General features: G+C 42.5%; 1 protein-coding gene and 1 pseudogene across 2 annotated transcripts in view; one reads left to right on the top strand and one right to left on the bottom strand.

Annotated features, from left to right (window-relative positions):
- The window catches only part of LOC117694352 (microtubule-associated protein 4 pseudogene), a 40,307-nt pseudogene extending 17,937 nt beyond the window's left edge, over positions 1–22,370 (bottom strand). Inside the window, exons 1-2 of the transcript XR_013106069.1 lie at positions 22,237–22,370; positions 17,116–17,271 (exon numbers count right to left, since the gene is read on the bottom strand). The product of XR_013106069.1 is annotated as a microtubule-associated protein 4 pseudogene (transcript). The remainder of the gene's footprint in view (positions 1–17,115; positions 17,272–22,236) is intronic.
- A 962-nt stretch (positions 22,371–23,332) lies between these two features.
- Positions 23,333–24,695, top strand: LOC143435481 (uncharacterized). Its single transcript, XM_076918352.1, has 3 exons — positions 23,333–23,519; positions 23,876–24,077; positions 24,319–24,695. The coding sequence occupies exons 1-3, from the start codon at positions 23,438–23,440 to the stop codon at positions 24,410–24,412; spliced, it is 378 nt and encodes a 125-aa protein (XP_076774467.1). The 5' UTR covers positions 23,333–23,437; the 3' UTR covers positions 24,413–24,695.
- Positions 24,696–26,416: the final 1,721 nt, after the last annotated feature.

Raw genomic sequence — 26,416 nt, 5'->3', positions numbered from 1 at the left:
CTGTCCCACTATCATGCTGCCCTCACCCCTCCCCTCTCAACTTGCCAGACTACAAATGTGGAAGGAGGGGAAGACAAGTCCCTAATGAGGGAAAAAAAACTTTTTCCAAACAGAGCTAATACTGGGAATCTGGTTCTAACATTGGTCTCTAACCTTGGGCTCTGACAGAAACTTCCTAAGAAGCTAGTCAAAGAAGTCACAGGAAGCAGGCAGCAAGTCTTTCTGCCCCCACATTCTTCCTGCTACTCTCCCACTGTACGAACCAGCCAGGGCACTAGAAGTGACTGCCAGTGTGGGTGCTTCACAACCACTAGAAGCCATCCCATCCAGTCCACAAGGGTACTTCCTTCTCTTTTGTGTCCTAACCACCCCCCAGCCCAGGAAGCATATCATCCCCTCCTCCCCAGAGCAGAAGGTGACTGACTCTCTTTAAGGTATTTTCAAACTGTATAATTCTCATGGCTTCAAAAACAGGATAAACAGAGGGTTTTCTACAAAAATGCTATAAAAACAGTTCCTGATAAACTAAAGGTGACTTTAAAAAAATAAAAATCCACCCAGTGTACTATATTTTTGTTTTCATCATTCTGCCTCTGTGGAACAGCTGTACACTGATCTGTGTCAAAATGACAAAACAAAACCAAACAAAACATGAAAACAAATGCCGGTGTGGGTGAGGGGACAAATAAGCATTTACTCACTTACTGGTGGGAGTACAAACTAGTGTGGCCACTACTGAAATCAGGGTTGTCTTTAAAAAAAAAAAAGCTAGAAATAGATCTGCCACATGATCTAGCTATACCACTCTTTGCCACTCAAGGGGCAAATATCTGACAGCAGAGATACTTGCTCATCCATGTCCACTGTTGTTCTATTTACAATAGCCAGGGGATAGAGATAGCCTAGCTGTCCACGGACTTATAAATGGGTAATGAATGTAGGAACAATGGAATATTACTCAGCCATAAAGAAGAGTGAAATTCTGAAATTCACAGGCAAATGAATAAAGTTGGAAACAATTATTCTGAGTGAGAAAATCCAGATGCAGAAAGGTAGATGTTGCATGCTTTCTCTCATTTATGGGTGTGAGCTTTGAATCTTGAAATATGTATGTTCCATTTGGAAAACCCACAGATGTCAGAAAACCAGTAAGAGTCTGTAGTTGGGGAAGAGAAGCTATCATAAAATGGGAAATAAAATGTACCAGTGTAAATGGTTAGGGGGAGTGGGAAGGGATAATTAACACAGAAGACATTTCTAAAAAGTCATATGAAAAACACTACATAGAAGCATCCTAAAGTATAGACATATGCATGTATAAAAAGATGTTAAGGGACAAAAAGATGTCTAATGCAGTCACCCACAGAAATATCCTTTGATGCTAACAGGCGCCATGGATGAGGCTGTGTCCCTTCTATGAGACATGAGGGAAATGATTCCTTTTGGCATATGGGAACCAGTTTCACAAACTCCTAAGGAATGTGAGCTTTTTATCTAACCACCAGAAACCCTCCTTTTGTCCAGGCTGACCTCATTTCTGGATATTTAGAATGTCTTTTCAAGTGTGAGACATGAGGGAAATGATTCCTTTTGGCATATGGGAACCAGTTTCACAAACTCCTAAGGAATGTGAGCTTTTTATCTAACCACCAGAAACCCTCCTTTTGTCCAGGCTGACCTCATTTCTGGATATTTAGAATGTCTTTTCAAGTGTGGGCAGTTGGGTTTCCTGTGGAACTGATAATAACTCCTTTTGAAATATATTTGTGGATTTCATTGAAATGCCTTGAGTCTAAGGCTGCAATCTTCTAGTCTTTGTGTGATCTTTCTCAGGCTGGATGGAAGCTTTCCCCATCTGTACACACACACAAAGATATTTGGAAGTCCAACATCTCTTAATGGAGATCTTCCCTTGCTTTGGAATTCCTGTCACCAAAGGATCAGATAACAGACCAGCAATTATAGCTGAAATGGTACAGCTGCTCCAGGAAGATGGAATGTAAGAATTAGACAGTGAAATGAAGACTAAGAAAACTGTTTCAAAAGACTCACTTACACTGGAATTAACTGTTACCATCCACCTCATTAAGAATTATATATACCCCTGCCAGACAAGGTTCTGCCTTTATTAAATCCTTTATGGGTGCCCTCCTCCCACTGCTTTATCCATATTTAGGCATATGGAGAGCCTTAAGGTATCATCTTAAAACAACAAATACAGGCCCTTGGCCCAGCCTTGGTTACTATACATTATAGTGCCTGTGAGCTTCACCAGAGATACCGTCTCCTTTAAACCAGGGGCTGCAGTATGGTAAGAAAATAGAATGCATGGCCCCTAAAGCCCCTCTGGAAAGGTCTGCTCTGTTGTTTTATTCATCCTTGCTGCACTAAAGATACAGAGGTAATTTCTTGAATCCATCCTAGCAGATTGAAACCCATTGCCTGGTGGCTGGGAATGTGTTTCTGACACATCAATACCATGCAAGCTGACCACCTGGAGAGGCCAGGCTGCGGCAGCAAACGACTCAAGGAAACCAGAGGACCTGGCAAAACCAGATATCTACAGCTCTGTGCTGGTGGTCACACCCGAAGCTGACCAGCCCATGTGTGGAGGCACCTTAAAGCACTGATGAGTCAACAGTTCATTAAGTGACCTGGTTTTGTCCCATCGTAATGTTCTGCAACCCTTTGCCTTTACCTATTTGCTCTTATCCCCACTTAACTTTTGCTATGCATTTAGTTGAAGCGGCTCCAGATGACTGGATTTGTGGTGAAAAGGGTTTCTGTTAGTGCAGTTTCATGTCTTTGATAGGAGATGTATAGTCTCTGTCCACTGCCCCTAATCTGGTCCCTTTTTGTGGTTCAATAACCTCCTCTAGTGGTAACCAATGTATTCATATAACTTGATCATGTCAAGGGGATATGTGGATCCTACTTTACCGTATTCATTTATCAAAATATACCTATGGGCTATGGACTGGTGAGATACCTCAGCAGTTAAGAATGCTGGCTACTCTTCCAAACGTTGGAGATTTGATTTCTATCACCCAAATTATGGCTCACAAACATCTGTCCAATTCCAGGGGATCTGGCGCCCTCTTCTGGCTTCCACCAACACCAGGAAATGCATGTTGTGCACAAATATATAGGCATGTAAAAACATACCTGCCTCAGTTACTGTTCTATTGCTGTGAAGAGACATCATGACCAAGGCAGCTCTATATAGAAAGAAAGTATTTCTTTTGGAACTTGCTTAGAGTTTGGGAGGTTAGTCCATTATCATGATGGGAAGCATAAAAGCATGGCACTGAAGCAATAGCTAAGGACTTTACATCCTGATCCATAAGCAACAGACAGAAAGCAAGACACTGAGCCTGATGTGGGCTTTTGAAACTGCAAAGCCACTCAAAGCTCACCCCCAATGACACACTTCCTCCAACAATTCTATATCTCCTAATCCTTCAGAAGCAGCTCACCAACTGGGGCTGGCAAACACATGAACCTACAGGAGCTATTCTAATTCAAACCACCACAACACCTATATACAATTTTAAGATTTTTTAAAAATCTATGTATATGGGTATTTGTTAGAATGTATGTTTATACACCATGTGCATTCAATGCCCATTAGAGACCAGAAAAGGACACTGGATCCCCTTGGAATAGGAGTTACCATTGTTGTAAGTCTCCAAGTACGTGTTGGGAATTAAACCCAGTTCTTCTAGAAGAGCAACCAGTGCTCTTAACCACAGAGCCATTTCTTCAGCCTCAATACACAAATTTTAAAAAAAAAAATAACCACCCAGGCAGAGGTTGAATGAGCCAAAATATAAGGATCACTAATTTAAAAAGTTAATGTTAATACTTTTTGACTCACGCAACATTATAATTAAGGTCCAAAAACCATGTTGAATTATGCAGTGAGCTATCCTGGGAATAAGAAAACAGACTAAATGGAGATTTGGCTATGATTCCCTCTTCCAAAACCTACCATCCTAACTGAACATGAGTGACATGGGCCTCTTGGCAGAAAACAAACTAAGTGGTAGTACTTCCAAAGGGAACTGTCACAATGGAACTGTTAATTGGGGACCTGTAACCCTGGCTATTTCATTATTCTCAACTTAAAGGACACATGGTAAGAGTGGCAGGCTGAAATATGCACACATGCATGTGGTGTGTGTGTGTGTGTGTGTGTGTGTGTGTGTGTGTGTGTGCGCGCGCGCGCTCACTTTAGATGATAAAGACACAATCAGGGACAATGTTATATTTCAAAGGGGTTCCTGTCACCCACAAAGCCATGTCATACCAAGTATTCCAGTTCTTCTATGAAGAAATAAATAGAAGTATGCACACCAAAACCCTTCTATAACCAGAAACTTGTTTCTAAAGATGGCAGAAAGCAGTACAGGCTTTTAAAGTCTCTTCTTGCTGTGTATGTAGAGAGACTAACAGAGATCAATGACCCTAGGAAGCTAGACATTCTGATCATCTCGAACTTTATGAAAAAAAAATTGGATGCCCCCCCCCTTATTCTGCTACCAGAAAGTGGTTTCTTTTTTTTTTTTTTCTGAACACAGTTTCTTAAAGCCTCAGTTATTGGGAAAATTACATTTTCCCAAGGGGAAAGGAGTTGATTGCTTCCATTAGAAGCCTAACATGCTGTCTAACACGCCTAGGCCAAAGATTGTATAATGAAACTGTCCAAAAAACTCAGTGGTGGGAATCTCTAAACCATTCAGAACAAAACTCCCACCTGTAAAAGTAACTTTTCTTTGTTAGATGTAATTCTCACCTTGAGGACTTACTGCTAAATAAGTTCACTCTTTCTAGTTCTTTCTGAACTCTGAACTCTGGCTGGCTGGTTCAACACAACTGTTCTGGCTCAAACTCCTCTCTCCAAGCTGAATGATTCAATCTGGCTTCTCTCAGCTTTTCACTGAATTGTTCTGATTGGCCTCAAATTAACTCTGATAACTTGCTCTAATCTTCTGGCTCCTTCTTATTCTCTGGCTTCAACTGCCTCTGCTGACCTGCACTGTACTGCATGAACTCACTGAGGAAGTCAACTCCACTGCACTGCACTCACTGCACTGACTCCCAACTCACTGACTAAACTGACTCCCAACTGACTCCCAACTGACTCCCAACTGAAATGCACAACAAATAAACTGACTAAACTGACTCCCCCTACACTACTCTTATAGGTTTTCTCCTGAGACTTGGGCATATCCTATCTCTGATTCATTCTGTCAATCTTTCTCTGATTCATCACTTTGTCTGCCCCTCAATGAGACATAATTGTTTGGGATTAAATGTATATACTGAAGGATCCCATCCAAAGGGATCAAAGGTTTGTACTAAAGGCATGGCTGCATTCCAGCTGGGTCATAAAGACCTAGAAGGTATATTTGGATGTTATCAGCCCTGTTGCTGGATTAACTCATCTATACCCACCTTTTGTCTGACTTCGCTCACCTCTGACAGACATGAGACACTGGAGTATGAACATCAAATGGTAAGCTTCAGGTAGACTATATTGGATATGTAGGAAAACAGCTTATGCTGTGTTTCCTCTAATCTGGTCCAGATCTTGTGTGTTAAGATATATCCAGCCCTCCTTGTTCCTACTCTCATTTGCCAGAGGAGAGTATTTGGACATACACACACACACACACACACACACACACACACACACACACACACGATATATGAGGACTAGGAGACCCAAAGAAACTGACTGGCTTTACAAATTGTTGACTGTAAAGCTAACAACTGGCCATATAAACATATAATCCATTGTTATGGTCCAGACATTGGGCATAGTCTGGATCCTGGTGGTTTACCTATCTATATGCTAAATCAATCATCAAGATTATAAACTGCTGCTAAAATTATAACTAATAAAACTGCAAATGCCCTTAATATTCTAACCAAACAACAAAGCAAAATCCCCAATGCTATCTACCAAAAACCATTTAGCTTTAGACTATGTTCTTGCTTCCAAAGGAGGAACTTGTGAAAAATTCAACCTGAGTGTACAAATAGATGATGAAGGAAATGTCATAGAACAAACCACCAATCAGATGAAGGTTGTTACATGGAGTGAATAGAACCCAGATAAATGATCTGGGGATGTTTTTCATCTTTAGGGAGATTCAAGTGTATCATAGTCGTTAAGCTTTTGATTCCAGGAGCCTGCTTGATTTTTGTTTGCATATTTTTCATAATCAAAAGATTTATCTCCAGCCCCATAGAATCCATGGAAATATAGACCCCTAAACTAAGGTAATATTCTTTTACTCTGAGATGGGCTTGAGCACTGTTGAAGTCTGCTCCCTCACATAACTGTAGCCATTTTGTTCCATGCCTGTCAGTCATTTCATATTGTTACTGACAGAAAAATAGCTTGACTCAGAACAGAGTCAAGCTGACCACACACCCTGTTATGTTCTGAGATTTATTATTATGTTCCGAGGTTTGTTAATTTTAAGAAATTCCACAACCATAAGCTCTACTTAGGACCAATCCGAATTAAAGTCAGTTAGAACTGTTCTGTCTAGCTAGCCAAAATAACTTGAGTCCAATCTGACCACCAGGAAGCCCTTTCTATACCTGTACATGAGTTCTTTGTGGTTTTTGCCTTTATAAACTGGCCATGGAAAACATTTGTGGTCACAGTCAGCTCCCAAGTCTGGTTTGCAACCCTAATTGATCAGTCCTAGGGCAAATGGTCAATAAGCTATCCCTGTCTGACTGAGATTGATGTACGTGTGGTTTATGAGGTAACTCCTGGACCCCAAAAAGCACCAGTGTAGAACAGGGGGGATCTATAGAGCAAGGAGAATAGACAACAGAAAATACCCATGAGGTCTGGTCAATGTCCATATGTACATACAGCTGACCAGTACACTCATGTGTACATGTGAACTGACTATAAAAACTAAGGACATGACCACTCCAAGGTGATTGAGGGGGAAGGTTTTTATTGTAGATGTGACAGACAGTACAGCCAGAGGCATCTGGAAGAGTACAGAACAGAGAGAGAAAGTAATAGGTCAAACATGGCTGGCAGACTGAACCAGCCTGAACCACGAAAGGAAGGAGGGGGTAGGAAGGAAGGAAGAATAAGAGAGTGAAGGCAAATGAGACCAAAAAAGAGAGGCAAGAGGGACCAAGAGAAAAGACAAAAGACCTAGAGAGCACATGGCTGAAGTAACATGGTTGTATGGGATCAAGAAGCTGTGGGACAGAAGTCTATGAGTTGGAAAAGTTTAGGGTAGGGTGTGGGGTAAGAAGAGCTTAGAAGAGCCACAGCTGTGAAACTGAGGAAGCCCAAGACCAGCATAAATTTTGGTATGATATTAGGCACCACAATAATCATGTATTCCTTTCTGACGGTGATAAGCAGTAACTCCTTTGGTAGAGGGGAACAGGCCCCAGAATTGAGGGGAGTAGAGTGTCCTTTGCACCTGACACTGATCATGTCACCCCTGCAGTTTCTTTTTTTTCCCTTATCTTCACATTCTAGTGACCACTGCTTAGTAATTTAAAAGCACCCAAGCAGAATATATATTCATACATAAGAGACAAAGGAGCCAATGATGTATTAGAGCCTCATCCTTGTGAGATTTGGGACTCTCTGGCTTTCAGATATTAATCTACTTTCTGGTTTAAAAGAAAAAGAAAAAAAAGAGGCCCTGGGATCCCATTTCTTGAACTGGAAAGCCCACTATAAAGTTAGTGCCATGTACTGTACAGCACTACAAAGTTCAGCTGCCAGCTTGGGATGGACTTTCTCCCCCAGAATCATGTTTACAGCAGCTTTTGTTTGCTTTTCAAACGCAGAAAACTCCTTAGGGTCTTTTTGTTGTTGTTGTTGTTTTGTTTTGTTTTGTTTTGTTTTTTGTTTTTCGAGACAGGGTTTCTCTGTGTAGCCCTGGCTGTCCTGGAACTCACTCTGTAGACCAGGCTGGCCTCGAACTCAGAAATCCGCCTGCCTCTGCCTCCCAAGTGCTGGGATTGAAGGCGTGCGCCACGACTGCCCGGCTTTAGGGTCTCTTTTATTTCAGAAGTTTAAAGCATAGTTACAGGAAGTCTTACCCTGAAGGTATCCTTCCTATAGCACAAGTGGAGAGCAGGAGGCCTCACATTAACTTTGCTAATGTCAAACGATTGTAGGCTCTCAGCATAAGACTTGGTTGCAACATTAAGTTTCCTAGTGCTCTTTTCTCCAAAGTGTACATTTTGTATTCCTTTCTGCCCCACTTGTTTTTCATTGTACACTTACAAATGTAGTATGCCACGGATTCGGTATTATGCTGTCTTGAACTTACCTTCAATTGGTCCATTACTTTTCAGTTTAGCCTCAGACAAGTTCTTAAGATGAGCAGAAGGCAGACAGATTCTTTGCCAAAATAATCACAAGAATGTCCTCTCATCCAGTTGCTCGTATTTTCCCCTTGGAAACCTCTCAACTCAAGCCATCATGGTCACATTGCCCCCAACACTTCTGTCTTCCAGGCTTCTACTGGGACACCTCCCTAGACTCTGCTTACAGCATTTGACCATGTTTGTAGTTCAAAATTCCAAAGTCTTCCACATCCCTAATAAGTCAGGTTCTTTCTAGCAATAGCCCACACTCTAGTATTATTAGTATTATTCTGTATTAGTTATTTTTCTGTTACTATGGTAAAATACCATCACCAAAAGTATCTTATAAAAGGAAGAATTGCTTTTGGCTTAGGGATTCAGAAAGATAAGACTTCATCATGCAGGAAGATATGGCAGCAAGTGCCAGGCATGGAAGCAGGATCTGGAAGCCAAGAGATAACAAACATCCTTAACTGGAAACAAAGATCAGGGGTAAACCTGAAGTGAGGTGAGGCTATAAAATCCCAAAGCCTGGCCCAGCTATATACTTCCTCCAGCAAGGTTACATACACCTTACCATGACCTCCCTAAATAGCACCACCAACTGGAATCCAAGATGTTCAAATACTTGAGCATACTGGGGACATTTTCATTCAAACAGTCACAGTTATCTGCCAGAATGTGACGGTAAGACCCTGATGCTTAAAACACCCCATCATTGAGTCACACACAGAGTAGTCATGCTGGTTCTAACCTGTGTTGGGATACATTGTGTGAAGGTATAGCTCTGTGTCTTCAATTGTTAAATCTCTACTGGCAAAGAGCTAAATGTTAGCTGGATCTTGATATTGTTATTTCTATGGCCCATCACCAGTCTCATATTTTGTGAATATTTATCACTAACCTAGAGGTGATCTAGAATTGTATCTGACTGGCTGTAATAAAAAGCCGATGGGCAATAGTTGGGCAGGAAGTGGAGGGCAGAACTTCCTAGAAAGAGGCGGGGGGATGCTGGGAGAAAAAATGAGCCCAGATTTGCCATGAACATTTTAGTGAACAGACAGACCAGAGCAGAGAAGTGGAGCTAGCCATGTGGAGGGATGTAGTGCCAGGATTAGTCTGGTTAAGCTGGGTATCTGTCTGGGAAACTGTCCTAGCTAAAAGCCCTAATATTTAAAATATTAAAAATCCTCTGTGTCATTACCTGGAGGGTCTAAGAAAGTCCCTCTATAAACCTAGGACCACAGCTTTCATAGTGCTGGAAGGTGCTATACATGATACCAGAGGATAAAATAATCATCATATGGTGATTCCTTCCGTGCCTGGTACTTGCTGTCATATCTTATCTGGCTGTGAGCCTTGTGAGCTACAATAAAAAACCTGCCTGGAAGGATATGGACATAGGCACAATAGTGACACGAATGGCATGGGAGTAAGCAACCACTTTCTGATCATTTTTAAGGCCTACTCCACAACTTGAAAGCCAAACCTGGCACCATTATAAGGTCAAGAACCTATGGCTAGACAGGTCATAAGTCTTAGGGAAAAACCAACTGTTACTCTGCTAAATGAGCATAATAGTAAACAGAATCCTGACTTATTACTTTATCTATAGATCGCTGCATCTCTCAGCCCTCATCAGAGAAGCTCCTATTTGTAGTAGATGATAATTAATGTAGAGACTCATAACAGGTCAAGGTGCAGAAAATGAAAAGACTTCAGAATGCTCTGCAATAAATGAGACATCTGTATCATATGCCAAATGCACTCCTAGGGGCTGGGATCATTGTGGAGGAGGGATAAAAGATTGCATAGGCCAGGCCAGAGGTGGCAAATAACTATACAGTAACAGTGTTTTGTGGACACATCAAGGCAGTTGCACATACACACAGCAGGTGTAACCACATGCACAAGACCTACATGAGCCAGACAATATTCCAGCATGAAGACGGGAGGTAAGTATGAAATCCTAGCCCTAGCTAAGGAGCTATGGACAATTAATAGTTGCTGGGAGATGGAAAGACAGTCTTCTTAAAGATGTGCCTACTTATAGGCAGACCATGCTCCAAGAAAAGGCCATGTATCTAAGAATATTCATATTCACGCAGCACAAACTGCACATAGTATGTTTTGTAAAAAAAAAAAATAAATAAATAAATAAAAGACACAACATTGGCTGGGGTAAGGAAAGGAGTGTATCTAGGTATGATCAAAATATTCTGTATGACATTTTCAAAGGATTAATAAAATAAGAAAAATAGATAAACAGGACAACCCCTACCCAATGCCACATGAAAGACACCCAGGGGCCCAGGGCTCCATTAAGATGAGTAAGTACTGAAAAGATAGAAGAGAAAGAAGCAGAATAATGTGTGCACAATGAAGAGATGTAGAATTGGAGACTCTTGGCGTAGTGAGGAACAGCCTGATGTGAGCACTCTAAGATATCACCAAAGGTCCTGGCCCACACTGCCATCAAGGGCCATGTTTGAGTCACTGGTCCTGCTGCAGCAGGGGTCAGCATCAATGTCCATGGCCCATGTTACCACCAAAGGCCATGCAGAAGTCCTTGGTCTGGGCTGCTGCCTGGGGCCATGTTGATACCTAAGGGCTATGCAGAGCTGGCTCTATTCCTCAGTTGGCCTTGTAGTGCCATGGATACAGAAGAAATGACCTACTCCTCCCACCCTCCACCCCTAGCCTGGACAGTGTAGGACAGTTGGCCCTGTGGGTGTAAACACAAGAAAGCTGGCTCTGCCCTATACCAGCTGCAGCACTTGGAAAACTGGGCCCTAAACCTTAGCTGGGCAGCACAGTAGACCTGGCCCGGGTAGCCTGGGCACAGGAGAGCTGGCCCTGAGGACTTGAGAGCATGAGAGCTATCTCTATCCCTTGCCAGCTGCTGCACTCAGGTGAGCTGGCCCCACCCCTTACCTGGGAAGTACTAGAGAGCTAGCCTAGGTGGTGTGTGTGCAGGACAGCTGGCCAACCCAGCCACCACACAGGCCTAGATCCAGGATTTTGAGTTATCCCACCCCAACATCTACCTCATCTATGAATGCTGGGATGTATGAAGGGCCTGGTCCTTCAGAACCAAAGCTGAAAAATCTTCATAACACAAGGCAATCAAAGGATATCTGAGAGGAGTCCCAGTTAGGATTTAGTATTTAGTATTGATAATGTAGCAGACACTAAATGCCTCAAACAATACCAATAACTCACTGCAATGAGTATTTGTAAGAAAATCTGTTTGGGCAAAGGGGTATGTGACACACCAGAGCATCTACAGAAAAACTTTTGTCTGTTTGTTCATTTTCTTTGGTGACTGGGAGATTGCAAGATCCAAGGGCAGATATGGATGGACAGGGAGATGAGTGGGATCAGGGTTCATGATATGAAATTTACAAAGAATCAGTAAAAAGTTGTAAAAGTATCTTTCATTTCCTCGGATGGGGGTGGGGATGAGTTGGAATCCACTCACACAAGCTATGCAAACTACACTGCTTGGGCTGAGCCCAGAGCACTTCTTTCTCTGCTCTAACTATCCCTAGGCCTAGTCCTGGAAGCTTCTAGCCTCCAGTCTAATCTAGGCCTAGAATGTTTCAGCCTCTCAGGCTTACTGCTGGATAAAATCATTCTTTCTAGTTCTTTCTGAACTCTGGATGGCTGGTTCAACTCAACTGTTCTGGTACAAACTCCTTTCCAAGCTGACTGACTCAAACCAGTTTATTTTGCTTCTCACTAATTTTTTCTGCTTGATCTCAAATTAACTCTGGAAATGAGTTCTTATCTTCTGGCACCTTCTCATTCTCTTGCTTCAACTGCCTCTGCTGACCTGCACTGAACTGCATGAACTCAACTCCAATGAACTAACTGAACTCAGTTCACCTGGGACTGCACTCCACAGCACTGATCTCCACTGACTCACTCTGTTCTGTTCTCATTCTTTCAAATCTTTCTGATCCATCACATTGTCTGCCCTTCAATTCAATGTCACTTTCAAACTTGTGTACTTCCTTTTACAAACTAACCTTACCTTCATTGTTAGGAACTAAGTGTACTAAAGAAGTGTCTGCATTTCAGCTAGATCATAATGTAATCCAAGGCTTGTCTACACTCCACCAGGATTATATAGACCTAGAAGGTCTTTGGAAGTGATCCCTTGCCAGGGCAGCCATGTTGCTGGATTAAATTAAAAACAACAACAATGACAACAAAAAGATAAATAAATAAAAGTTTAAATTATAGTCCTTTGGGGAGTTGAACATTTAAAGAATGAACGTAAATACAAAGGGATGGTGAGTGTATAAAATGAGGACATGACTACTCCAGGGTATGACTGAGGGCAAGGTTTATATTATAGATATGAGGGGGAGTACAGCCAGGGCATTTGGAAGAATACAGAGCAAAGAGGGAAAGTAATATATTAAACATGGCCAGCAGAGTGAACTTGGCCGTAAGAGAGGAGTGGATAAGAAAAGAGCAGAGGACTAAGAGAGAAAGACAAAACAGAATGAGCAAAAATCCAAGAGAGTGCATGGATAAAATGAAAGGAATTATATGAAAAAGGAGAATCTGGATGAGAGAATCCCACAAGCTGGAGAAGTTTAGGGTAGGGATCAGGGTGAGGTGAGCTGTAAAGAACAGGTTAAGAAGAATTGAGAACAGCCACAGGTAGTTATGAAACTGAGGAAGCCTGGATAAAATATGAGCCTTGGTATGCTAATAGACACCACAGATAGTCATTTGTCCTGAATTTCTTTTGGAGCTGACATTCCTACCTTTTTGTTGATGATAAGGGGTAACATAATCACTTCTGTAACTGCTTCTCAGCTGAAATTAGAGCATCATTGTCAGGGCCTAGCAAGGCTGGAATGTTAGTCAAAGGATGGAAATGAACAGAGGATTCAGGCCCATCTCTTTTGCTAGATGGTTCTGAAAGACCACCTGAACCTGGAGTGCTGCAGGCAGTTTTGAAGCAGTTTCTAGTCTGTAGTTGCTTGGCAATCTGTTAAAAACAGATATAGACTAGGGATAGAAAGTAAGGTATCTTTAGAGAAAATCTTTGAGTGTACACTTCAAACTTCCAGGCCTGTGGTCCTAGTTGGAGGGAGGAAAGAAGTCTCAAGACCAGAGGAAGGGCAAGCCCACCCTCAGGGGTAGGCAGCTGGGCTGGGAGGTGGGGGGAAGGGGGGAGCTTAAGCTTTTGGTTATAGACACTATGTATCTGAAGTCTATTTAGCCTGTGTCATGACTCCCTGAGCTTACATAATTTTTTTTAAGTTTACAAAAAGAGATAAAAGTTTTAGATACATTAGCATTACTATTGTTTGCAATCTGTACTGAAATTCTCATTGTAGGGGAAAAAGCAGCTAATAGGTTATCTGTAAACAGCTAGAGTAGATTCATGACTGAGTCATAGCAAAAGCTATGGTTTTGAGTTAAAGGCATAAATACTCTTTCTTTAGTTCAGAGGGCTGGATATTTAGATTGAACAGAGATGTTTTCATCACAAGGAAAAGCACCTTTAAATCTATACTTAGAAAAAAAGGAAATTTAAATTTTTGTGCCTGTGACTATGATAATAATAGTAGCCTGTGCTTTATCAGGGCTATATTAATAGCTTATTAGAATCCCATTGGTGTAGGCTTAGTTTTTTGAAACCTACATTAATAAGGGTTCTCAAATACTTTGACATCCCCCCTTTCTAGCCCACTGTTCAAAGATAGGAGGTAAAGATGCTAAATAGGAGAAAGTGATGTGGACTTATTTAGAAGTAGTTCTTTTGGGGCAATTACAACCTCCATTGTCAGGATACCAGCGGTCCAGTTCAGTTGTGTCAGGATACTATCATCACAGTTCAAAGAGTGTCACAAAATACAAATCAGCAGAGGAGACACAATCCAGTAGAAATAGCTAGGCCTCCACTAAATTGTCAGGAGTCAGCAGCAGTGACCACAACTGGCCAGAAAACCAGGAGAAGTTCTCTTGTGGTGCCTCTCACAAGGCAGTGAAGATGAGCAAAGATGCAAGACCAATGAAGTGATGTACAACTGGCTATGCAAGTGCCTATCACCTTGGGTCATAGTTATACTCTCCAAACGTCACGTGTCTACGCTCAGGTCTTGCTTCAGCAAAACATCACATGAGTCTGCAACATATGACACAACCACAGATTTCCACTTCATGTTGATTCTTGTTAAAACTCTGAAAATTTGAAGTGTTACTATAACAGTAGCATAGACAGGGAAAGAAATCTGAAAGACTTCTCATTTTTCATATACTTTAAATCACCTCCTTAGATACTTATACCTTTATAACTTGCATTTACACCCCTTCGATGACTGTCTTAGACCCTTACAACTTAAGCTTTCACATCCTCAGAGCTCTATATCTTGCATTTATATACTTTTGATTCTTTAGACCCTCACAACTTACGAAAACTTCAAACCTTTTCTTTTTCTACACAATCATTTACCTTGAGACAGGCAGTTAACTGCTGACAGTAGTCATTGCAAAACAAGTTCCTTTAAATAAAGTATAGTAAAAAGTTGCACTGGAACCTGTTTTGTGAGTTTATCTCTTTCAGTGTGAGGTCTGCCAGCAAGGTAAACTGTGAGTCTGGTTTTTACATATAAGATGGATTGACTGAGCAGCTGTGGCCTTTGGAGGGGGTGCTGGTTTACTTGCTTCTGTTAAACTGACAGAACTTACAGTTGGCCATCAATAACTGTCTTAGTCAGGGTTTGTATTCCTGACTTTTGTATTTCCTGACTTTTACACAAAATATCATGACCAAAAAAGCAAGTTGGGGAGAAAAAGGTTTATTCAACTTATACTTCCACATTGCTGTTCATCACCAAAGGAAAACAGGATAGGAACTCACACAGGGCAGGAACTTGAAGGCAGGAGCTGATGCAGAGGCCATGGAGTGTGCTGCTTACTGATTTGCTTCCCCTGGCTAGCTCAGCCTGCTTTCTTATAGAACCCAAAACTACAAGCCCAGGGATTGTACCACCCACAGTGTGCTCTCCCCCCTTGATCACTAATTGAGAAAATGCCTGACGGCTGGATCTCATGGAGGCATTTTCTCAAGGGAGGCTCCTTTCTCTGTGATAACTCCAGCTTGTGTCAAGTTGACACACAAAATCAGCCAGTACAATAACTATCAGAGATCTGAGAAAAGATAAATTAGAGCAGGAAGTATAATCTAAATGACCTCTGTATCAATTAAAATGACAAAGAATTACTTGCCACCAGGACCATTACCCTAGGTCCCCTCCAACCCTGTGGTGGTCACAAAAGGCAGAAGTCATAGGCCATCATCTTTGGAGATCTTGGGGTCACTTCTTAATGTCTTTGCTCACCATGTACCCAGCTCCCCATGTAGTTCAGGGGTTCTAAGTCATGCTATTACTTATATAGCAGAACACTGTCAACCAAGCTACATCCCCTGCCCAGAAATTGGTGTCTCTATGACTGTGGTCAGACTAGAAAGAAAAATTCTCATGTTCTCAGCACCTTACCAATAACAGTTTCAGGATTTACTCAAAGACAAAGGCAAGAAGAAAGAAGAGAAGAGAAGAGAAGAGAAGAGAAGAGAAGAGAAGAGAAGAGAAGAGAAGAGAAGAGAAGAGATACACATACGCAGTTTTGGTATACAAGCAGTTATTGAAACTGTAAGGTAACTCTTTTTCTGGAAGAATTCTTACTCCAGCATCAGGGTTCCCAAATTGCCAGCTCAGACATGGAAATGACTGGAGATACACTAGTTTTTTAAGGACCCTGTTAGTCTCATGGTGACCAGAACAGATGAGTTGGAAAAGTTGGCTACCATAGGATCAGACCAGCCACATGCCAGCGAAGGGGCTGCTTGACTGACAGTTCCAAGATGGAGACCAAGGCATAAAAGCCTGCTCTTGACAATTTGACCTTTCAGAGAAGACATTAGAAGTGTGTGTGTGTGTGTGTGTGTGTGTGTGTGTGTGTGTGTGTGTGTGTGTCTGTATGTGTGTGTGTGTTTCTGTGTGTGTGTCTGTGTGTGTGTGTCTGTGTGTGTCTGTGTGAGTGTGTGTGTGTGGTGTGTTCAAGGCAAATGTGAGGAGGCTCAGCACAGGTATGAAAAGTCTCACAGCTTTTACCAGCACTTATCAAAGCTTGACAGTAGTACTAAAGTCCCATGTCCCGTCACCGCTACTACCCACCTCCATTCCGTGCCCAGCAGACTTGGCGAAGGTGAGCCCTCTGATCTGTCCACTGAGCCAGCAGGCCCTGCAATTCTGCACAAGCTCCCTTAAAGGCAGAGCATGGAAGCACGACAGACTGCGTGTGCTTCACTTTCTGTGACAGCCCAAAGGAAGAGCCTCCCTGATAAACACATTAGCTTAATATCCAGTCTGTGCCAAGGACCAGGGACCCAATGTGGAGAACTAGACCAAGAGGTATTATCCGCACATTTCTGCGAGGCCTCCAGAGCTACTGGGGGATCTTCCCCCCCCCATAGGTTCCGGTAGTTGACTGCCATCCCTTCCCTAGGAAGATAATTAAGCAAGGCCAGAGGACTCAGTTGAGATGCAAAGTGAAAGCCCCTTCTACATCCTACTTTGCCCAAGGGCCATGATTTCCTTCAAATACACCCTGCTCATTGCAGCTCTAATCTGTCCCAAGTTTCACAATTCAGGGTCTCAACTCCAATCAACAGGAGGTCAGGACTGTGCGCCCATGATTGGATACTGTACTAACCTGAAGACAGCCCTTGATGGTTGAGATGTTCAGTTTTTCGGAACTGTAGGGGGCTCCAGACTACACAGTGGCACGACGGACAGCACACACTAAGCGCCTTCCAAGGCCTTATGGACATGGAGGGTCCAAACATCAATTACGCGCTTCATATGAGACCTGAGGAAGATGAGGAAAATGTGACTGGTCAGTGAGTGATGGGAATGGTGGGTAGGCGATGTCCACGAGGGAAGGAGTGTCCCATACTGCGACTGAACAGGCGCAGTGTGCCACAGGCTTTACCGTGAGGTGACTCCACGGCACCTCAGCACCAGCCTAGGCCCTGACGCCTGATTTTTCCGTTTCCCCACTTCAGGTACGAAGGCACTGACAGACTTGCTGGCTGGAGAGGGAAGAAAGGAGGAAGAGAGTAGAGGGAGCCAGCCTGGGTCAGGAGCAGCAGCAGCAGCAGAAAGGGAAGGAGCAGAAGAATTAAGTGGAGAAGGTGGGTCTGCTGCTGGTGCTGCAGGCCTCATGGATAACAGGAACCAAGAAGGCCATGGTGCTGGTCGCTGTGTCAGGGAGAATGTGCATCAGCTTCAACAGCCAGTTTTCTGGAATATGACAGGCCCCTGGGCTGTGCAGCCTGGGCCACTGCTGAAGGGCAAAAGTGGCTTCAGCAGTAGATTCGCCCACTGGCAGCTACGGGAGCTGGAGCTTGTTTTTAAGCCTCAAAATCTTCAAGGTGAATGTTACAGAAAGTAGAAAGTTGGTGAAAACATTTTTGAAAAACAAATGTGGGCTGGAGAGATGGCTCAGTGGTTAAGAGCACTGACTGCTCTTCCAGAGGTCCTGAGTTCAATTCCCAGCAACCATATGGTGGCTCACAACCATCTGTGATAGGATTTGATGCCCTCTTCTGGTGTGTCTGAAGACAACACCAATGAACTCACATATATAAAATAAATAAATATTAAAAAAAAAAACAAATGTGAAGTAGCCTATACACAATTTATTCTATCTGTGATGTCAAAGGCTGAACCTTTGCCATTTTTCCCCTCAGAAAAAGACTGGCAGTGTGCCTGTGTGTGCGTGAAGCCAAAGTGAAGGTGGGTAAAGACAAGGCGACTTGATAGAACTGCCATTCTAGAACTTGCTTCAGGTCTAGGGTGGCTTTATTCTGTCCAAGAAGTTACTGGGTTTTTTGTTGTTGTTGTTGTTGTTCTTGTCTTGTTTGTTTGTTTGTTTTGACCTCACACTATTTCAAAACTACCTTTTAAAAATTATTGTTAGTGTTGTTGTTATATTTTATGTTCATGGCTGTTTTGCCTGTTTATGCTTGGTGCCCCCAGAGGCCAGATTAGGGAGTCAGATCTCCTTGAACTGGAGTTACAGATGACTATGAGCCATCATGTGGTTGCTGGGAGTCAAACCGAGGTCCTCTAGAAGACCAACCAGCACTTTTAACTGCTGAACCATCTCTCTCCAGCCTTCAAACTGTCCTTTTAAAGATTGGTTTTATCTATTTATTTATTTACATGTATATATGTCTGTGTATATGACCTATCTGTGGGTGCTAGAGACCAGAAGAGAACATTACATCATCTCGAGCTGGAGTTACAGGTAGTCATGAGCCTCTGTGGGTGCTTGGAAGCAAATGCAGGACCTTTGCAAGATGACTACTATGCTACTTTCACTCGCTAAACACATACATGTCACACACACTTAGCCAATAAGTAAATTATAAATATATGTATTTAAGTTATAAAGACACATATGTGTTATATGTGCACATATTTCTATTAGTTATATATAGATAAATGAGATATATAAAGAAGTATATATCTTGTACAACTTCTTTTAACATGGGTATCCTTTAAGTAGATTGTCTCTGTGGAGACATCCCACTGGGGTTGTAATAAATAATTCATTCAAATTAGTGTAGCCGAGGGCTCCATGATGCTAAATTATTTGAAATACTAAAAATTAAATACAAATCCTTACAGGGACAATTTGAGTGCTCACAGGCAGAGCCCAGCACTCACAAAGCTGATTGATTAAACAGAGACTGGTGGGAATGGGGAAAGCATAGAGTCCAAATGCCTGATCCTCTTGCTGTTTTGAAGTGCCTAGTGAAGCCACACAGATAAAGGCACCCAGTGTTATCATTTCCTGCCTGGCAATGCTGCTGCTAATGTCTTCCAGTGTGCGCTACGATGGAGAGGGGAAAGGAGCATGTGGCGTTTGGATATTTGCTTAGGGACTATTTTGGACTGCTGGGGATACTGTTCCATGTTTCACACCATCAGCCCCTCAAAAAATTCGAGCAGTAAGGAAAAAAGGGTCTTCTGACAGAGAACAGAAAGCCATGATGTGTTTTTTTCAGTTTTTCTCCTCTAATTATTTACTATAGAGTAAGCCGATTTCTTTTTCTCCTGTTGTAGAATTGGTTTGAAAAGAAGAGAGCGCAATACAGGAAATATAATCCATAAATAAAGGCTCAGAGGTCTTCCTCCTCCTTGTAAGCAGATCACCTTTCCCTGAAAATCGTGGAGAAGCCTCAAGTTTCGCCCTTGCCTGGGAGCCAGATGCAGAGGCTCCACCCCCTCCAGCTCCTCCCCCAGCCCCCTCCACCAACAACCTTTTGTTTCAGCCCTATCTCCTCAGCACTTGTGTTTTCAATAAAGAGGTAAATTCTCAACATCTTTATCCATGTGTCTTCTGGATTAGTAAAATTATGGTTTCCATTATCAGAAACTGGCCTTTAAACAAGATGACAAGGTCCTCCTTCCACGAGGTAACAGTGCTGTATATCTCAGGACCAACCCCTAGTGTGAGAGGTAAGATGTACCTCACCCCACCCCTGACCATGGGCAAAAGAAGCAGGACATGGCCCTAAAGAAAGATAGTAATTTTCCAGACAAAGTTGATTCTGAATAAGCTAAGAATTTCATTTCAGCCCTGAACCCTAAAAGAAACTTCCTATGAGGTCATTCACAAGAGCAGCCAGCCCAAGTATATCTAGGCTGATTCCACTTCTCTTCCCTGCCTTCCCTTTATGTGGCACACAGGGCACTGATAGCTACTCTGGCAGGGATCCTGCTGCTTCAAAGGTACACTTAGACTCCATTCTATCCAGCTCACAGGCAGGCTCTTCTCTCTTGGTCCACAGCTCCAGTCCAGAAGCCATATTGTCTCCTCCTTCCCAGAGCAGAATCTCACATTCCTATAGTTCTCATATCTCAGAAACAGACTTCTTTACTTGAATCTTTTTTTTTCATTCTTGCAACATGTTAAATGGTTCCTAACAAAACCAGACATGTATTGTGTTCACCCTCATGTCTCTTACTGTCAGCCATGAGACAGCTTGCAACACTGATCAGATGTTGAGTGTCCCTGCTTCCAAAGCTCATGACCTCCAAATAATAGAATTCCAGCCTCTCCTTAAGCCAACTGTGGTTTACCCTCCTCACTTCCTATCCTGGTAACACATGCTACCCCCAAATAAAGCAAGAAAAACACCTGCCCCTCTTAAATCAGAGTAGCAGCTGTGGGTACGGTTTGTTAACAGGATCTAGATAGAACATGTTCTCACCATATAGGCAGCTGACAAACACCACAGTTACAAAATTTGGTTTTCATGAGAAGTGTGCACATATTGGTGGGGCACAAAAGTCATGATAGCAAGTTCTTGTTGAAATTTTCCTATTACAAAATGAATAAAGCATACATCCCCAATCACAAATTTCTCTGACAACATTTATGTGTTGAGCAATTTTGTCCCACATTCAATAGCATGACCAACTCACTGTGTTTTGGAGACAGTGTGAGACCCTGTATTCCAAAAACAACCCCCAAAAGCACACTGTTCAATGACATTAAGTACATTGACCCCACTGAGCAACCATGACCACCATGCATCACATCTGCACAACTCTTTACCTTCCCAGAGTGAAACTTCACACTCACTAAACATAATCTCTTAATGTTCCATCCTCCAGCCCCGAGGAAACACCACTCTACCCATATGAACTTTAATGCTACACACACACACACACACACACACACAAACACACACACACACAAATATGGAATTATACTTTATCCTATCAGCACAATGTATACAAGATTCAGCTATAATGTAATGAGACAGGAATAATGTTGCAAACCTAGACTCCTACAAATAGAAGATATGGCCAACCTAGGGTATATAACAAGACCCCTGTCTCAAGAAACCAAAAAAATAAAAAAATGCTTTGTTTTATTTCAGAAGCTTTTGTTTTGATTTGTATTGGGCAATATTGAAGATAGAACCCAGGATTTCATTCCTTTTTTTGAGTATCAATAATGAATATTCCCATGTACATATTGCATTATAAATAATTTAAATAATAGCATAATAATATGCATCATAAATAATAAATATTCCTTTCTGTATAATTATATTTCACATTTCAGCAACTCGTTCATCAAAGGGCACATAGGTGCATTCATTGCCAGCTACTCCAACCAATGCTGCCCTGAATGTGGGTTACATGGATCTGTGTAGGTTCTGCTCCCAGCTCATCTGAGTGTTTACTCATAAGTGAAATGGTCAGGTTGGACTTCAAATCTGTATGTTGTTGAGGCTTTTGTTCATGTTTTTCACAGGAGCCCAGACATGTTTTAAAGTCATAGGTAATACACAAGGTTCTATTTTCTGCACATTCTATCCTGTCCTTCCCAGCAATAGCTGTTTTACATAACAGCCTCCGTGGTTGGTGAAGGATAGTGTATCATTTGGGGTTAATACTAAAATTTCAGCAAAGAAGTCGATTTGGGTATTCTAGTTTCAAGTACTTAGTCTCCTTTTTGTTTATTTTTATTGTTACCTAAGGACTTCCTGTCACCCACATTCCTGTTTTGAAAAAAAATTAGAAGGGCTGGAGAGATGGCTCAGCAGTTAAGAGCACTGACTGCTCTTCCAGGGCTCCCTGAGTTCAATTCCCAGCAACCACACAGTGTCTCAAAACCTGTCTGAAGACAGTGACACTGTATTCACAAAAAATAAATCTTTAAAAAAGTTAGGAAATGATCATTGAGGAGGACGTGTTTTCTAACTTCCCAGATTCAAATCACTGCTCTATATGTCAGCATGCTTCTTACCTGATTGATTACTGTGGCAAAGCAGTTTCCTCTTATCTTGTCTCATCTGGCTCCACTGCTGGTTTAACCTGAAATTGACCACCACCACCCCCACTTTCTACAAGTGAAAAGTACCCTGGAGAAGTACCCAACTCTGTTCTAGAAACTCAGGGTCAAAATGCCCCAGCTAAGTGCGTGCTCTTGTCCCTGTAGTTGCCAGTCAGGGTATAGTTTTTCCTGGACACCTTGCCAAGCTTAGTGCCCTCAGCTTCTATGTGGTTGGGCAAACTCTTAGCTTGTAAACTGCTGCCTGCTTGTTTCCTCTTATTTACAACTTACACACTTTGGGAGACAATGGGCCAGAACCCTGGGGCAAATCCTTCGAAGATAACTCAGCTTTCAGAAACCAGGTCTTCCAGTTTTGTGTAGCTCTTGAGGAAGGAAACACACCATAAATGCGCATGCTCACCTTGAAGGTGGGGGGTGGGGTGGGGTAGCTTTTCTCTATGAGCTCAGAGGCTCTCGCGAGATTTCACCCTTAGTCTCGCTCTTCTGCCCCTTCCCCCACAAGACAGGTTTTCCCTCCCAACAGCCACACCCGGAAGCGTGTCACTCAATCCCACAATTTCATGCCCTTTACAATCTGTTCAATCCCCAGCATCGCACATATGTACATTCTAGCCCTCCAATCCCTATGATTGTGTGAATGTGCCTCCCAGCCCATCCAATCCCTAGAGACAGAAGACCCCTAGAAAATTCAAACTACAGCATCAAATACATCACAGCCTATCCAATCACAAACCGTATGTGTGTCCTAGCCTGATCAATCAATCACATGCCTGAAGCTTGTCCAATCCTCCCACTGTCGTGCCTGTCACAGCCGTCCAATCCCCAGGGACAGGATTCCCTAGACAGTCCAATCTGCAGCACCAAATCATCACAGCCCATCCAATCACAAACCTTATGCATGTCCTAGCTTGACCAATCACCAGTGTAGTACATGCCTGCAACTCATCCAATCCCCAACCTTGTGCACGTCACCACTGTCCAATCATCAACCCCGTGAACGTCACAATAGGTACAAACCCCTCAAGCTGGTCTCTCAGAGCTTGGAGCAGAACAGTTGGCGGCGGCGCGGCGAGAGGACCGTGGTTCAGCTGCCATCTCACAGAGCAGACCTCCTGAGCTTTAAACGCCAAAAGTTTCAAAAAACACCTTCGAAATGGATCCTCGCCGCCAGTTCGAGCATCAGGACACCAGCTACCAGAGCTTCAGAACTGATGCTAACTTGGAAAAAGCTAAAGGTTGGTACTTGGGCTGAAATGGAGAAATTGGCCTACAACCCTCCCCAAAGAAACCTCTGGGGGAATTCGGAGGGTATACCTTCCCTCCCTCCCCCCCAAAAAACAAGCTTTGTGAGGTACACATGTGGATAGGATAGTAGAGACGCCACAGATGCTACTCCTTGGTGGCAGCCTTTGGGTGTCCGGCCTTTAGGTTTTTCTATCTGTCTCTTGGATTCTTCATCTGTCTTTATCCTTTTCAGAAGTGAAACTGCCTATGATCAGTGTTGGGGGAGGAGGTGATGGTGGTGACCAAATTTGGCCTAAATCTGATTTGGGAAGAGCAGCAGGAGAAAGTAATAGTTTTGGTTTTCTAGTTACAGGAGCGCACGGAGCCAAGAACAAAGAGGAAAACAAGGGCTATGGTGACCAGGACCAGCCAATCCAACAAGCTACAACTAAGATCCAGCAGATTCAGGATGATGATTTAAGCAAGATCTGCGCTGCCTTCAGTGAGCTGAAGCTTCAAGAACTGGACCGAGTCTTCCAAAGAACTCAGTTCCCCAGCGTGTTTAGGCGGTAAACCACTTGCTCTAGGGGGCTCGAAGTCTTTTCTGGGGACCCCTTGGGCTTCTCCCTCCATAGTCACGGGCTGTAGGGGGCCCATTTGGTGAGCCCTGTTATCTTTGCTAAGCTTAGTGTTCCCAACTCTTAGGATCCTAGTACTGGAGAAGCAGAGGCAGAAGGGTCACCACCAGTGGACTATACTTAATTTTACCTATTAGAAAATCTTGAACGGTTGTTGTTTTATTCCCCTCAGAAAGGAACGTGGAATGCAAACAAACGTTGGATCCGAAGCAGAAACCGCTGGGCGAAGTGAACCGGAATACGAGGTGCCCAAGCAGTCATTCTAAAACGTGCAACAAGACGCTCCGAATTTGTCTCCTTGATATTTGATTAGCTGCCTCATGTTTGTGAAGTTTAATAAATTTGGGGAGAAGTCAGAAATGGAATAAGTTAGCTTCACATTTCATTCCCTACCTGATATTTGCAAAGTGAATAATAAAATTGGCATTTGGGGGTAATAAAACTGAGAAAACATCAAATGGGAATCTCACCAAAAGAGTTGTAAGCTACTGATGAAAAAAAAAAAAGGAACCAATCCGTTCCTCCTGTTTCCTGTATAAGATTAAATAAAATGTTAACTGTATAGCAGTGCTGTTGTTTAGGGAATACTTCTGGGTGGAACTGAGTTCAGTACCCATTCTAACTTGGGAAGTTTGCAAATTAGTTCCCCGGGACTTCACTTTATGATTTCAATAATCATTTTTAAAACAGGTTTTGAGAGATGACCCAGCAGTCAAGAGGATCCAGATTCAATTCCCAGAACCCACACGGTGGCTTTCAAAGACCTTTAACTCCAGTTTCAGAAGATCTGACACTCTGACACTTTTCCTGTGTCCGTATGCATATGGTACATACACACAGGCAAAAGCATCCATATGCAAATTTTTTAAATTAAAACACACAGACTTAGGGAATTGAACAAACTTATGTTGTGACATTGAGATAAAAGGACAACTTACCCAAACACAGTATATAAGCAATTAAATACAATTAAATACATATTTAGTTCTGATAGGGATATCTCAAAAATCAAAGTACTTGACTTCCTATTTTTAGCTTATAGTAATGTAGTATGAAATGTCCTAATCCTAGATTTTAATTTTTCTAAAATAGTTATGCCATCTTAAGACACTGCCAAAGTATATGGTGTGGTTGTTGACAAAACATTTACAAATTAGAATTTTTTTAGAAAATGGGAACAAAGAACAATCTAGGAGCTGGGGAGGTGGCTCAGAGGATATAAGTGCTTGCCCCAAAAGCATGAAACCCCGAGTTCAATTCCAGGATAAAAGGAGAGAGAAAATTCCAAGAAAGTTGTCCTCTGACCTTCATAGTATGCACTCAGAACACACACAATCATAAAAAAAATATCAGGAGTTGAGAAATGGCTTAGTACTTATGAGCAAGTTACATTGCTATTACAGAGAACTCCGGTTCTCAGTACTAAGGTCAGGTGGCTCATGGCCCCTTGTAACTCTCCAGAAAACCTAATGCCTTTGATCTCCAAGGGCTTCTGCACTGCTGTGCACATACCTGATTCCACACATGCACACATCTAGAATAAAGGGTAACAGTAAATTAAGTGGCTCAACTATACACCTTAAAAAGAGGGCACAATTTGAATTCTGAATATTTTCCCCAGACATTTCTAGTGTTAAAGACTTTTTCCGGTTATATTTTGGGCTACACACACACACACACACACTATTTTGCTTGAGACAGGCTTTTTATTGTAGCCCTGGCTTCCCATGTATTCACTATGTATTCCAGACTGGACTAGGAATACACAGCAATTAATACTCCTGTCTGAGGTTCCCGGGTGCTCAGATCTATCGATGTAACTGTACTGTAGCACCACTGTCTTGTGTGTTTATTAGGTTTTCTCCATAGTGTGTGTTGCGTGCGGTTATGGGAAGAAACTGCCAATCTGGTGGTGGTTTTGAGTGAACTTCAGACCAGTTTGATTAGATAGCTTAGATATTCCTATTACAGCTAGTCAGGGCAGAAGCCATGGGCCTCACGTGTCAAACCTATTTTGTAATTTTTTTTCAGTTCAACAAGTTTTGGAGGATAAATGACTCTTGGACATCCTCAGGGAAAACGTGTTTAATATCCAGCCTGGGATCAACAAAATGGCTCATTGGGTAAAGAACTTGCCAGTAATCCTGACTACTTGAGTTAATCCCTGAGACACAGCTAGTGGAGAGTCCCTATTCCTGAGAGCTGTTCTCTCGCCTCCACACATTTGCTGTAGCATGTGTGTATGCACACAAACATACACAAATAACTGT

Source organism: Arvicanthis niloticus, chromosome X, assembly GCF_011762505.2.
Source record: "Arvicanthis niloticus isolate mArvNil1 chromosome X, mArvNil1.pat.X, whole genome shotgun sequence".
Lineage (NCBI taxonomy): Eukaryota > Metazoa > Chordata > Mammalia > Rodentia > Muridae > Arvicanthis > Arvicanthis niloticus.
The sequence above is the reverse complement of the archived record's forward strand: the minus strand, read 5'-3'. Positions and strand labels throughout refer to the sequence as shown.

Excerpts from the sequence above, each read along its gene's own strand:
- LOC143435481 (XM_076918352.1), top strand. The coding sequence starts at position 23,438 with ATGGATCCTCGCCGCCAGTTCGAGCATCAGGACACCAGCTACCAGAGC. Across the intron at positions 23,520-23,875 it reads TAACTTGGAAAAAGCTAAAG|TTACAGGAGCGCACGGAGCC; the intron begins GTTGGTACTTGG and ends TTGGTTTTCTAG. Across the intron at positions 24,078-24,318 it reads TTCCCCAGCGTGTTTAGGCG|AAAGGAACGTGGAATGCAAA; the intron begins GTAAACCACTTG and ends TATTCCCCTCAG.